Consider the following 15,000-nt stretch of genomic DNA (forward strand, 5'->3'; position numbering starts at 1 on the left):
TCGCCATTTTCAGTGTTTTCATCGCCTTTTCTTCTCACCTTTGTTGTCAACTTTCTTGTCGCTTTTCTTGTCGCCTTTTTGTCGCCTTTCTTGTCACCTTTTTGTCGCCATTTTCAGTGTTTTCATCGCCTTTCTTGTCAACTTTCTTGTCGCTTTTCTTGTCTCTTTTTTCAGCCTTTCTTGTCGCCTTTCTTGTCACTTTTTTGTCGCCTTTCTTGTTGCCTTTTTCAGTGTTTTTGTCTCCTTTCTTGTCGCCATTTTCAGTGTTTTTGTCGCCTTTAATGTCGCCTTTTCTTGTCGCCATTTTCAGTGTTTTCATCGCTTTTATTGTCTCCTTTTTGTCGCCTTTCTTGTCACCTTTTTAGTCACCTTTGTTGTCCCCTTTCTTGTCGCCTTTTTCAGCCTTTTTCAGCCTTTCTTGTCGCCTTTTTCAGTCTTTCTTGTCTCCTTTTTCAGCCTTTTTCAGCCTTTCTTGTCGCCTTTTTCAGTCTTTCTTGTCTCCTTTTTCAGCCTTTTTCAGCCTTTCTTGTCGCCTTTCTTGTCGCCTTTCTTGTCGCCTTTCTTGTCGCCTTTCTTGTCGCCTTTTTCAGCTTTTCTTGTCGCCTTTTTCAGCCTTTCTTGTCACCTTTTTGTCGCCTTTCTTGTCGCCTTTTTCAGCCCTTTTGTCTCCTTTCTTGTCACCTTTTTCAGCCCTTTTGTCTCCTTTCTTGTCACCTTTTTCAGCCCTTTTGTCTCCTTTCTTGTCACCTTTTTCAGCCCTTTTGTCTCCTTTCTTGTCGCCTTTCTTGTCGCCTTTTTCAGCCTTTTTGGCGCCTTTCTTGTCGCCTTTCTTGTCACCTTTTTCAGCCTCCTTGTCCTTGGGTGTAACGTATACTCTAGATTTCACTGCTTTTCTTGGTCCTTTTAGTTAATTTATTTAAAGAGATTTTCAGATCACACTTTGCATTATTTTCCTTTTTGATAAGAGACTGATATTCTCCTTTGTGCCGTGTCCTCAGCTGAATGAATGATATGTTATAGTAATATAATATATGAATATGTTATAGTAATATAATATATAAATATGTTATAGTAATATAATATATAAATATGTTATAGTAATATAATATATAAATATGTTATAGTAATATAATATATTAGTGATATGTTATAGTAATATAATATATGAATGGTATTTATAGTAATATAATATATAAATATTTTATAGTAATATAATATATGAATATGTTATAGTAATATAATATATGAATATGTTATAGTAATATAATATATAAATATGTTATAGTAATATAATATATGAATATGTTATAGTAATATAATATATAAATATGTTATAGTAATATAATATATGAATATGTTATAGTAATATAATATATGAATATGTTATAGTAATATAATATATGAATGGTATGTTATAGTAATATAATATATAAATATGTTATAGTAATATAATATATACATATGTTATAGTAATATAATATATAAATATGTTATAGTAATATAATATATGAATGGTATGTTATAGTAATATAATATATGAATGGTATGTTATAGTAATATAATATATGAATATGTTATAGTAATATAATATATGAATATGTTATAGTAATATAATATATGAATATGTTATAGTAATATAATATATAAGTGGTATGTTATAGTAATATAGTATATGAATATGTTATAGTAATATAGTATATGAATATGTTATAGTAATATAATATATGGATATGTTATAGTAATATAATATATGAATATGTTATAGTAATATAATATATGAATATGTTATAGTAATATAATATATAAATATGTTATAGTAATATAATATATAAATATGTTATAGTAATATAGTATATGAATATGTTATAGTAATATAATATATGAATATGTTATAGTAATATAATATATGAATATGTTATAGTAATATAATATATGAATATGTTATAGTAATATAATATATGAAATGTTATAAATATAAATATGAATATGTTATAGTATAAATATATGAATGGTATGTTATAGTAATATAATATATGAATATGTTATAGTAATATAATATATAAATATGTTATAGTAATATAATATAGAATATGTTATAGTAATATAATATATGAATATGTTATAGTAATATAATATATAAATATGTTATTAATATAATATATGAATATGTTATAGTAAATAATATATAATATGTTATAGTAATATAATATATAAATATGTTATAGTAATATAATATATGAATATGTTATAGTAATATAATATATAAATATGTTATAGTAATATAATATATGAAATGTTATAGTAATATAGTATATGAATATTTTATATAATATAATATATGAATATGTTATAGTATATAATATATGAATATGTTATAGTAATATAATATATGAAATGTTATAGTAATATAATATATAAGTGGTATGTTATAGTAATATAGTATATGAATATGTTATAGTAATATAATATATAAGTGGTATGTTATAGTCATATAATATATGAATATGTTATAGTAATATAATATATATAAGTGGTATGTTATAGTAATATAATATATAAGTGGTATGTTATAGTAATATAATATATAAGTGGTATGTTATAGTAATATGATATATAAGTGATATGTTATAGTAATATAATATATACATATGTTATAGTAATATAATATATACATATGTTATAGTAATATAATATATAAATATGTTATATAATATAATATATAAATATGTTATAGTAATATAATATATGAATATGTTATAGTAATATAATATATGAATATGTTATAGTAATATAATATATGAATATGTTATAGTAATATAATATATAAATATGTTATAGTAATATAATATATAAATATGTTATAGTAATATAATATATGAATATGTTATAGTAATATAATATATAAATATGTTATAGTAATATAATATATAAATATGTTATATAATATAATATATGAATATGTTATAGTATATAATATATAAATATGTTATATAATATAATATATAATATGTTATAGTAATATATATATGAATATGTTATATAATATAATATATGAATGGTATGTTATAGTAATATATAATATGTTATAGTAATATAATATATAAATATGTTATAGTAATATAATATATGAATGGTATGTTATGTAATATATTATGGTATGTTATATAATATAATATATGAATATGTTATATTATAATATTTATTATTTATATATGTTATATAGTTATTTTATTTGTATGTTATATAGTAGTATTATTTAAAATGTTATATAAATAATATATGAATATGTTATAGTAATATAATATATGAATATGTTATATATATAATATATAAATATGTTATAGTAATATAATATATGAAATGTTATATAATATGTATTTTTAATTTAATTTATTATTAGTATGTTTAGTAATTTATGAATGTTATATAATATAATATGTATGTTATGTATTTTAATATAATTTATTTTTTTTTTTTGTATTTATTATTTTTTATTTTATAAGATATGTATTTTTAAGTATTTTTTTGATTTTTGTTTTTTTTATTTATATTATTGTTATTTTTAAATTTTTATTAAAATTTTATATTTGTTTTTTTTTGATTTATAATTTTTTATTATTTATTGTTTATTTTTTTTTTTTTTATTTTTGTTATTTATGTTATTAAATTTATATATAATTGTTTATATTTATGTTATATAAATAATAATATGTTATATAATATAAATATAAATGTTTAGTATTAGATTATTTATTTATAGATATGTTTTATGTTATTTATGTTATTGTTGTATTTATAGTTTTGTTTATAATATAATATATAATATGTTATATTTATAGTTTTATTTATGTTATATAATAAATGGTATTATTTTATATATAAATTTATTATTATGTTATTATTTTAGTTTTTATGTTATGTATTATGTTATGTATTTATGTTATAATTATTATATGTTATGTGGTATATGAATGTATGTTAAGTATTAAAAATATTTAATAATATATGTATTTATATATATAGAAATGTAATATAAATAGGTATATATATAGTGTTTATAAAATGAATGTAATAATTATGTTAATAATATGTTATATAAAAGAAAGTTATATAATATAAATATAAGGTATGTTATATAATATAGAATGAATATGTTATAGTATATAATATATATATTATATAATTAAATATAGTGTATGTAAGAATAATTGAATATGTTATAGTAATATAAATATGAATATTTAATATATAAATATAAATGTTATATATATATAAAATGTTATAAATAAAATATGTATGTTTAAATAGAATATGTAATAATAATTATATAAATAATGATGTTATATTATATATATAAGTGGTATTTATAGTAATATATATATGAATATGTTATAGTAATATATATATGAATATGTATATAATAAATAGATGTTATATTTATATGAATGTTTTTATTATTGTATGTATATAATAATATATAATATGTTATAGTATTTTATAGAAATTTATATATATAATATATAAGTGGTATGTTATAGTAATATAGTATAGAATATGTTTATAATGTATGTTGTTATATATAATATAATATAATGTAGAATATTAGGTATGTTATAGTAATATAAAATTATTTATGTATTAGTTTAAATATAAAGATATTTATTATAATATTATAGTATTATGTTATAGTAAATAATATATAATATTATAGTAAATATAGGATATGTTATTTAATATATAATTATATGTTATATAATTATTATGTTATGTAAATATATAATTGATATTTATAGTAATAAATATTAGTGATATGTTATAGTAATATAATATATAATAGTTATAGTATATTATATTGTTATAGTATTTATATATGTTATATAAAATATATATTATATTATATTTTTGTGGGTGGTAGTGGGTTCAGGTTGATTCACCTGCTACTGGTGGGAGGATCCTTCCTGGACTACCAGAGACAGCATGTTTCTTCCGGCCGCTTCCTGCAGTGGAAGATGCTCGAGGAGATGCGGCTAGTCAGCTAGTCAGCTGTCAGCTAGTCAACAAATCAGCTAGTCAGCTAGTCAGTAGTCAGCTAGTCAACAAATCAACCTAGTCAGCTAGTCAGCTTAGTCAGCTAGTCATCGCTAATCAGCTAGTCAGCTAGTCAGCTAATCAGCTAGTCAGCTAGTCAGCTAGTCAGCAAAATCAGCTAGTCAACAAATACTAAGTCTTGGGCTAGTCAGCAAATCAGCAAGTCAGCCAAAGTCAGCAAGGTCAGCTAGTCAAGCAAGTCAGCTAATCAGCAAATCAGCTAAGTCAGCAAGTCAGCTAGTCAGCAAATCAGCTAGTCAGCTACTCAGCTAGTCCGCTAGTCCGAAAATCAGCTAGTCAGCAAATCAGCTAGTCAAGCTGGTCAAGCAAAATCCGCTAGTCAGCTAATCAGCTACTCAGCTAGTCAGCTAGTCAGCTAGTCAGCAAATCAGCTAGTCAGCTAGTCAGCTAGTCAGCAAATCAGCTAGTCAGCTAATCAGCTAGTCAGCTACTCAGCTAGTCAGCAAATCAGCTAGTCAGCTAATCAGCTAGTCAGCAAATCAGCTAGTCAGCTACTCAGCTAGTCAGCAAATCAGCTAGTCAGCTACTAAGCTAGTCAGCTAGTCAGCTAGTCAGCAAATCAGCTAGTCAGCAAATCAGCTAGTCTGCTACTCAGCTAATCAGCTAGTCAGCAAATCAGCTAGTCAGCTACTCAGCTAGTCAGCTACTCAGCTAGTCAGCTACTCAGCTAGTCAGCAAATCAGCTAGTCTGCTACTCAGCTAGTCAGCTAGTCAGCAAATCAGCAAATCAGCTAGTCAGCAAATCAGCTAGTCAGCTACTCAGCTAGTCAGCAAATCAGCTAGTCAGCTAGTCAGCTACTCAGCTAGTCAGCAAATCAGCTAGTCAGCAAATCAGCTAGTCAGCTAGTCAGCAAATCAGCTAGTCAGCTAATCAGCTAGTCAGCTACTCAGCTAGTCAGCAAATCAGCTAGTCTGCTACTCAGCTAGTCAGCTAGTCAGCAAATCAGCTAATCAGCAAATCAGCTAGTCAGCAAATCAGCTAGTCAGCAAGTCAGCTAATCAGTTAGTCAGCTAATCAGCTAGTCAGCAAATCAGCTAGTCAGCAAGTCAGCTAGTCAGCTAGTCAGCTAATCAGCTAGTCAGCTAGTCAGCTAATCAGCTAGTCAGCTAATCAGCTAGTCAGCTAGTCAGCAAATCAGCTAGTCAGCAAGTCAGCTAATCAGCTAGTCAGCTAATCAGCTAGTCAGCTAGTCAGCTAATCAGCTAGTCAATGATCTCTGAGAGGGACCACTTGAACTCTGAGCTGATTGGTGAGATTGATGATATGTATTGATGTGTGTGATGTGTGTGTGATATTGTGTGTGTGTGTGGTATTATTGTGGGTAATGACTCTGACTCTGTGTATGTGTGTGTTATTGATGATGATATTGATGTGATATTATGTGTGTAATGATTTACTGACTCTCTGTGTGTGGTGATGATTATTATGTATGTTATGACTCTGACTCTGTGTGTATTGTGTGATATTATTGTTATTGTTATTATTGTTATGTGTTGTAATGATTCTGACTCTGTGTGTGTAGTAGTAGTGTAATGATTCTGACTGTGTGTGTGTAGTGTTATTATTGATATGTAATGATTCTGACTGTGTATGTGTGTATTGTGTGTATTATTATTGTGTGTTTGTGTATGTAATGATTCTGACTGTGTGTGTATTGTTTGGTGTGTATTAGTGTGGTGTTTGTAATGATTCTGACTCTGTGTGTGTGTGTATGTGTTATTATGTGTAATGATTCTGACTGTGTGTGTGTGTGTGTGTTGTATTTGTGTTTTTGTGTGTGTAGTGTGTAATGATTCTGACTCTGTGTGTGTGTTATTATTTGGTATGTGTGTTGTGTGTGTGTGTGTGTGTGTTTGTGTTGATGATTCTGACTCTGTGTGTGTGTGTGTGTATATTGTGTGTGTATTGTGTGTGTGTGTGTGTGTGTGTGTGTGTGTAATGATTCTGACTCTGTGTGTGTGTGTGTGTGTGTGTGTGTGTGTGTGTGTGTGTGTGTGTGTGTGTGTGTGTGTGTGTGTGTGTGTGTGTAATGATTCTGACTCTGTGTGTGTGTGTGTGTGTGAGTGTAATGATTCTGACTCTGTGTGTGTGTGTGTTCTGTCAGGCAGCCCATCACCAAAGACACCTTCAGACAGTACCGAGTTCTCGGGAAGGGCGGCTTCGGAGAGGTAAGAACCGCTGACGAAGTTTAAATTTAAACATCTAGTCCAGCGTACGGCAGCACCGGCTATACATGCTTTATTAGTATTTCTCATTTTTATATTTTTTCTTTATGATTATTTTTTTATGTATATATATATATATATATATATATATATATATATATATATATATATATATATATATATATCTATATATATATATATATATTTTTTTCGTGCTTGAAAGTATTGCCCCTGAACTTTTAGGCCTTTTGCCACATTTCAGGCCTCAAACATAAAGATATAAAACTGTAATTTTTGTGAAGAATCAACAACAATTGGGACACTAATCATGAAGTGGGCGAAAATTTATTGGATATTTCAAACCTTTTAAACAAATAAAAATACTGAAATATTGGGCGTGCAAAATTATTCAGCCCCCTTAAGTTAATACTTTGCAGCGCACCTTTTTGCTGCGATTAACAGCTGTAAGAATTAAGCTTGGGGTATGTCTCTATCAGTTTTGCACATGGAGACTGACATTTTGCCCATTCCTCCTTACCAAAACAGCTCGGAGCTCAGTGAGGTTGGATGGAGAGCGTTTGTGAACAGCAGTTTTCAGTTCTTTCCACAGATTCTCGATTGGATTCAGGTCTGGACTTTGACTTGGCCATTCTAACACCTGGATATGTTTATTTGTGAACCACTCCATTGTAGGATTTTTGCTTTATGTTTTGGATCATTGTCTTGTTGGAAGACAAATCTCCGTCCCAGTCTCAAGGTCTTTTTGCAGACTCCATCCAGGTTTTCTTCCAGAATGGTCCTGTATTTGGCTCCATCCATCTTCCCATCAATTTTAACCATCTTCCCTGTCCCTGCTGAAGAAAAGCAGGCCCAAACCATGATGCTGCCACCACCATGTTGGACAGTGGGTATGAGTGTGTTCAGAGGTTGATGAGCTGTGTGTGCTTTACGCCAAAACATAGCGTTTTGCATTGTTGCCCAAAAGTTGGATTTTGGTTTCATCTGACCACAGCACCTTCTTCCACATGTTTGGGTGTGTCTCCCAGGTGGCTTTTGGCAAACTTTAAGCGACTTTTTATGGATATCTTTAAAAATGGCTTTCTTCTTGCCACTCTTCCATAAAGAGGCCAGATTTTGTGCAGTATACGACTGATTGTTGTCATATGGACAGAGTCTCCCACCTCAGCTGTAGATCTCTAACCAGTTCATCCAGAGTGATCATGGAGCCTCTTAGCTGCATCTCTGATCAGTCTTCTCCTTGTATGAGCTGAAAGTTTAGAGGGACGGCGGGTCTTCGATAGTTGTAGTGGTCTGATACTCCTTCCATTTCAATATTATGGCCGCACAGTGCTCCTTGGGATGTTTAAAGCTTGGGAAATCTTTTGTATCCAAATCCGACTTTAAACTTTTCCCACAACAGTATCTCCGGACCCCTACGGTGTGTTCCTTGTTCTTCATGATGCTCTGGCAGCTTAAAGCGGACCTCTAAGAGACTATCACAGAGCAGGTGCATTTATCACAGGAGAGACGATTACACACAGCTGGATTCTATTTATCATCATTAGTCATTTAGGTCAACATTGGATCATTCAGAGATCCTCACTGAACTTCTGGAAGAGTTTGCTGCACTGAAAGTAAAGGGGGCTGAATAATTTTGCCCGCCCATTTTTCAGTTTTTTTATTTGTTAAAAAAAGTTTGAAATAGCCAATGAATTTCGTTCCCCTTCATAGTGGGACCCACTCGTTCGTTGATTCTTCACAAAAAATTACAGTTTTATATCTTTATGTTTGAGGACTGAAATGTGGCAAAGGTGGAAGCACGTTCAAGAGAACGAATACTTTATGAGGCACTGTGTATATATATATATATATATATATATATTATATATTATATATATATATATATATATATATTATATATTTATTTATTTATTTATTTATTATTGAAATTGAATTATTATTATTTTCCAAAAATTGTATTTTATTTTGACTACAATAATATTTTTTTTCATTTTATAATTGTTTTTATTATTATTTTCCTAAATTTTTAGTTATTTTTTATTAAATTTTTTTCCTTATTTTCAGTTTTATAATTGTTTTATTTTTATTTATTTTCTTAATTTTTTATAATTTTTTTTTATTTTTTGATTTTTATTTTGAAAAACCATATATTTTTCATTTTTATAATTATTTTTATTTGTTTTATATATATTTTTTCTGTTAACTTAACTGAGGTCTATATATTTTATTTTTATTTATTTTTCATTGTTTAATGCTTATTTTTTTTTTTATAAGTATTTCATTTTATTTTCATTTTTTTTCCTATTTTTTATTATTTTTCTATATGTTTTTAATTTTTTTATTTTATTTTTTTATTTATTCAATTATTTTTTGTTTTGCATTCTTTATTTTATTTTAATAACGTTATTATTTTCTATATATTTCTTTTTATTTGTTTGTTATTTTTTTTAATTTTATTTATATCATTTTTTTGACTACAATTTTTTTTTTTCATTTTATATATTGTTTTTTTATTATTTTCCTAAATTTTTAGTTATTTTTATTACATTTTTTAAATTTTATTTTTCAGTTTTATAATTGTTTTTTTTTTATTTATTTTTCTTAATTTTTTATAATTTTTTTATTTTTATTTTATTTTGAAAAACCATATATTTTTCATTTTTTTAATAATTTTATTTTTTTTTGTTTATATATATTTTCTGTTAACGTATCTGAGTCTATATATTTATTTTTTTATTTATTTTTCATTGTTTAATGCTTATTTTTTTATATATATTATTTCATTTATTTTTCATTTTATTTTCTTTTTTTTATTATTTTTTTCTATATGTTTTAATTTTTATTTTTAGTTTTATTTATTCAGGTATTTTTTTGTTTTGCATTCTTTATTTTTATTTTAATAACGTTATTATTTTTATATATTTCTTTTATTTGTTATTTTTTTTTTAATTATTTTATATCATTTTTAATTACATTTTTTTTTCATTTTATAATTGTTTTTATTATTATTTTCTAAATTTTTTAGTTATTTTTATTACATTTTTAAATTTATTTTTCAGTTTTATAATTGTTTTTATTTTTATTTTCTTAATTTTCATTTTTTTTATTTTGAAAAACCATATATTTTCATTTTATAATTATTTTTATTTGTTTTTATATATATTTTCTGTTAATTAACTTAGCTTTGAGTCTATATATTTATTTTTTATTATTTTCATTGTTTAGTTAGTTGTTATTTATATATGATTATTTCTTTCATTTTTCATTTTATTTTCTATTTTTTATTATTTTTATATATTTTGTTTAGAATTTTTTATTTTAGTTTTTATTTATTCAATTATTTTTTGTGTTTGCTTCTTTTACTTTATTTTCTAACTTTTTAAAATTATTTTATATATATATTTTAAATTTAATATATATTTTTACAATATTTGTTTCCTTTTTATTATTGATTATTATTATTATTATTATTGTGTATTATGAAGCTAGAGTGTACCTTTACCCTGTGTGTGTGTGAGGTGAGGAGGGAGATGGAGATTGTACAACAGCAGGCAAGTTGTGATTTGTGTGTAGAGATCCTGTCTTGGTTTCGCTACCTCAGGTGGTTGTGCATGCCACGTGAGGAAGCGACCCGGGGAAAGAGATTATGCGCCTGCAAGAAGCTGGAGAAGAAGAGGATAAAGAGAGAAGAAGGGGGAGTCCATGGCGCTCAGCCGAGAAGCAGATTTTAAGAGAGTCAACAGCAGATTTGTTGTGAGTAAAGTAAAGAAGAGTTTAAAGGGGAACCTTGGTTATTGTTCAACAGGACTATGTTCCCATGTTTCTGTTTACAGATTATTATTCTAAGTGTCACGTAACAACATTATGGGATGGATCCCTACAAGGAGATAGAGCCTTTAGTTAAAGAGGTAAGATCCTTTTAGTTTAACATGAAACAACCCCAAAAATCACCATCACCAAACTCCACCAGGCCTCCACGTAAATAATCAGGACTTTTAGGTGTGTGTGAAGAGCCAGCATATCACCACCAGACTCCATGTAAAATATCAGGACTTTTTAGCGTGTATAAGGCCAGCATATCTCCACCAGACTCCGCTGTAAATAATCTCAGGACTTTTAAGCGTGTATAGAGCCAGCATATCTCCACCAGACTCCATGTAAATAATCGGGACTTTTTATGGTGTATAGAGCTAGCATATATCTCCACCAGACTCCATGTAATAATCAGGACTTTTTATCGTAAAATTAAAACCACACTTCATTCAAAGTGGACAGAAACTATAATAAAACTACCAAAAAGCCCGTCTTGGTTCATCTTTCCACTGTTCCATATAATCACCACTCTGGTTTTGGTTGAAATAAACCCTTAATTCACCCATTTACGTATTGGAGATATACTGGCTCACTGCGCTAAAGGTCACTTCTCCCCCTTCCCCTCCCTCTCCCTCCCCTTCCTCCCCTCCCTTCCTCCCTCCCTCCTCCTCCCTCCTCCCCTCCTCCCCTCCTCCCTCCCTCCCTCCCTCCCTCCTCCTCCTCCTCCCTCCCCTCCCTCCTCCTCCCTATCCTCCCTCCCTCCTCCCTCCCTCCCTCCCTCCCTCCCTCCTCCCTCCCTCCCTCCCCTCCCTCCCTCCCTCCCTCCTCCCTCCTCCCTCCCTCCCTCCCTCCTCCCTCCCTCCCTCCTCCCTCCCTCCTCCCTCCCTCCCTCCTCCCTCCTCCCTCCCTCCCTCCCCCTCCCTCCCTCCCTCCCTCCCTCCTCCCTCTCTCCCTCCTCCCTCCTCCTCCCTCCCTCCTCCCTCCCCTCCCTCCTCCCTCCCTCCCTCCCCTCCCTCCCTCCTCCCTCCCTCCCTCCCTCCCTCCCTCCCTCCCTCTCCTCCCTCCTCCCTCCCTCCCTCCCTCCCTCCCTCCCTCCTCCCTCCCTCCTCCCTCCCTCCCTCCCTCCTCCCTCCCTCCCTCCTCCCTCCCTCCTCCCTCCCTCCCTCCCTCCCTCCCTCCTCCCTCCTCCCTCCTCCCTCCCTCCCTCCTCCCTCCCTCCCTCCCCTCCCTCCCCTCCCTTCCCCTCCCTCTCTCTCCCCAGCTGTTCTTTGGTAACAGCGATAAGGACACCCCGGTGATGAACCAGCTGGCGGTGCCGGTTGTTTCCCGGTACGTCCGGATCCTCCCTCAGAGCTGGAACGGCTCTCTGTGCATGAGGCTGGAGGTGCTCGGCTGCCCCGTGCCCGGTGAGCCTTTAAACACACATGCACACTTTATTTCAAGACAGTTTACAGGAATTCAATCATCGCAATACGTAAACAAATAGGATACAAACATATATACAAATAATATATGAAAGTAAAAAACAAAGTAAGAGTCTAAACAGAGGAAAATAAAGGAAACAAAAAGGGACAGACTTTCAAGAACGTTAAAAATAAAGACAGCAGGAGCACTTAAACAAAGAGGTCTGAGTAGACATCAGATATTAAGATAGCTTTCTTATTGGATACCAACTTAAGAGACTCAAAGTACAACATGTCAAATTCAACCTGGAATAGTTTGAAGCAAGGTGTTGAACTGGAAAATGTTGCCTCGTGGATATGGAACTTACCAAATAAAATAAAGAGATTTACAATATTACACCACAAAAGAAATCCTGTGGACCATGGCTGTAGCATCAGTGACATCACCCGTTGGTTAGGCCAACAGGAAGTGATCCAGGAAGATAGTGTCCAAACAGTGGAACTACAACTCCCAGCCCGTCATGTGATGCCCTCTGGACCAATAAGACTTTTTCCCCTCTGACTCACGCGGAGAAAGATTTTTATTTTTTTGTCCCAAAGTAAATTTGTCTTGGTCAAATAAAAACAAAATTGTCTAAAAAAAAAAAAAAAAAATCGGTAAAAAGACACAAAAACAACCAAAACGACAAATGTTGGAAAACATTTGAAAAAAGGCGAGAGAAAAGTCATTAAAAGCCACAAAAACGTTGAAAAAAGTGGCAAAAACTTCAGAAAAAGACCAGCCCCCCCTTCCCCCCCAGTCACTGATTTTGAAGTTTGTCACTTTTTTTATTTTTTTGTTTTGTCGTTTGTTTTGACCTATTCTTGCCTTTCTTCAGCTTTTTTCAAAGTTTTTAAAAGTTTTTTTTCAGCTTTTTTCAAAGTTTGTTGCTTTTTGGATTTTTTTGCCCCTTTTGTCGTCCTAGTGTGTCCTTCCTTCTTTCTTCTGTGTCTTTTTTAAACAGTTTTTATTACTATTTTCGACCTATTCTTGCCTTCCTTCCTTCTTTCTACCATCTTTTCACCTTTTTCCATCATCATTTAAATGTTTTCCAGGTCCAAGGCTGTTGTTTAGTAAATCTATCGCTGACATTGCTGTATTCTTCCTCTTTATAGAGACTTTTATTTCTACCAAATATTATTTGCGCTGGTTAGGGGGTACATGACTTAAAGGGATATGCCACCATTTGTTGAAATAGGTCTTATCACGGTCTCCCCTAGCTGTAGATAGGTGGGCCAACGCATTTTTTGTGCATGCATTGTTTTAGTCCGGTGCAACACCGGCAGCGCCGCCGCTAGTTAGCTTAGCATAGTGAATCCTATGTTGCCGGTTAGCATGTTGTGAGTAAAAGTGAGCCAACAAAAGACAAAAAAACAATCTAATTACTTGCACTGAGACAAAAAATGGTTGGCCCACCTATCTACAGCTATTTCAAGAAATTAATAATTAATTAATTAATTAAGAACTATTTCAACAAACGGTGGAGTATCCCTTTAAAAACACTGTTCAAAGGGGGAACATTATTGAAAGAAGCTTGAGAACCACTGGTCTAGAAGAGTCGTACGATTGAATCATTTAATCCTCATTCAAGTTAGCGGAGCGCTAAACAGGCGGCGGTCTCTGGAGGAGTTCCCGCTCTCTGGGGAAGCAGCGCCGATCATCAGGATGATTTTAGGCAACACTACATGGATATTTGTTCTCTGTTTGTTACACAGATCCAGTGGACGTTCAATACCGGCACAATGAAGTGACTCCGGTGGATTACTTGGAGTTCAAACATCACGGCTACTCTGAGATGGTCGCGGTGAGTATCTGCACATACAGCCGAAAAACACACAGGAAGCTATCTGCACATACAGCCGAAAACACACGGGAAGGTATCTGCACATACAGCCGAAAACACACAGGAAGCTATCCGCACATACAGCCGAAAAAAAGGAAAGCATCCGCACATACAGCCGAAAACACACAGGAAAGCATCCGCACATACAGCCGAAAATACACAGGAAGGTATCTGCACATACAGCCGAAAACACACAGGAAGGTATCCGCACATACAGCCGAAAACACACAGGAAGGCATCCGCACATACAGCCGAAAACACACAGGAAAGCATCCGCACATACAGCCGAAAACACACAGGAAGGTATCCGCACATACAGCTGAAAACACACAGGAAGGTATCCGCACATACAGCCGAAAACACACAGGAAGGTATCCGCGCATACAGCCAAAAACACAGAGGAAGGTATCCGCATACAGCCGAAAACACACAGGAAGGTATCCGCACATACAGCTGAAAACACACAGGAAGCCTGCGACATACAGCCGAACACAGATACAGCCAAAAACACAGAGGAAGGTATCCGCACATACAGCCGAAAACACACAGGAAGCTATCTGCACATACAGCCGAAAAACACACAGGAAGGTATCCGCACATACAGC

General features: G+C 31.5%; 1 protein-coding gene across 1 annotated transcript in view; it reads left to right on the forward strand.

Moving 5' to 3' along the window:
- The window catches only part of aebp1b (AE binding protein 1b), a 72,112-nt gene that overhangs the window by 35,077 nt on the left and 22,035 nt on the right, over nt 1-15,000 (forward strand). The window contains 4 exon segments of the mRNA XM_039804055.1: nt 118-194; nt 7,215-7,278; nt 12,367-12,515; nt 14,268-14,356. Of these exon segments, the coding sequence (XP_039659989.1) occupies nt 118-194; nt 7,215-7,278; nt 12,367-12,515; nt 14,268-14,356 (379 nt within the window).

The sequence above is a fragment of the Perca fluviatilis genome, chromosome 6, assembly GCF_010015445.1.
Source record: "Perca fluviatilis chromosome 6, GENO_Pfluv_1.0, whole genome shotgun sequence".
NCBI lineage: Eukaryota > Metazoa > Chordata > Actinopteri > Perciformes > Percidae > Perca > Perca fluviatilis.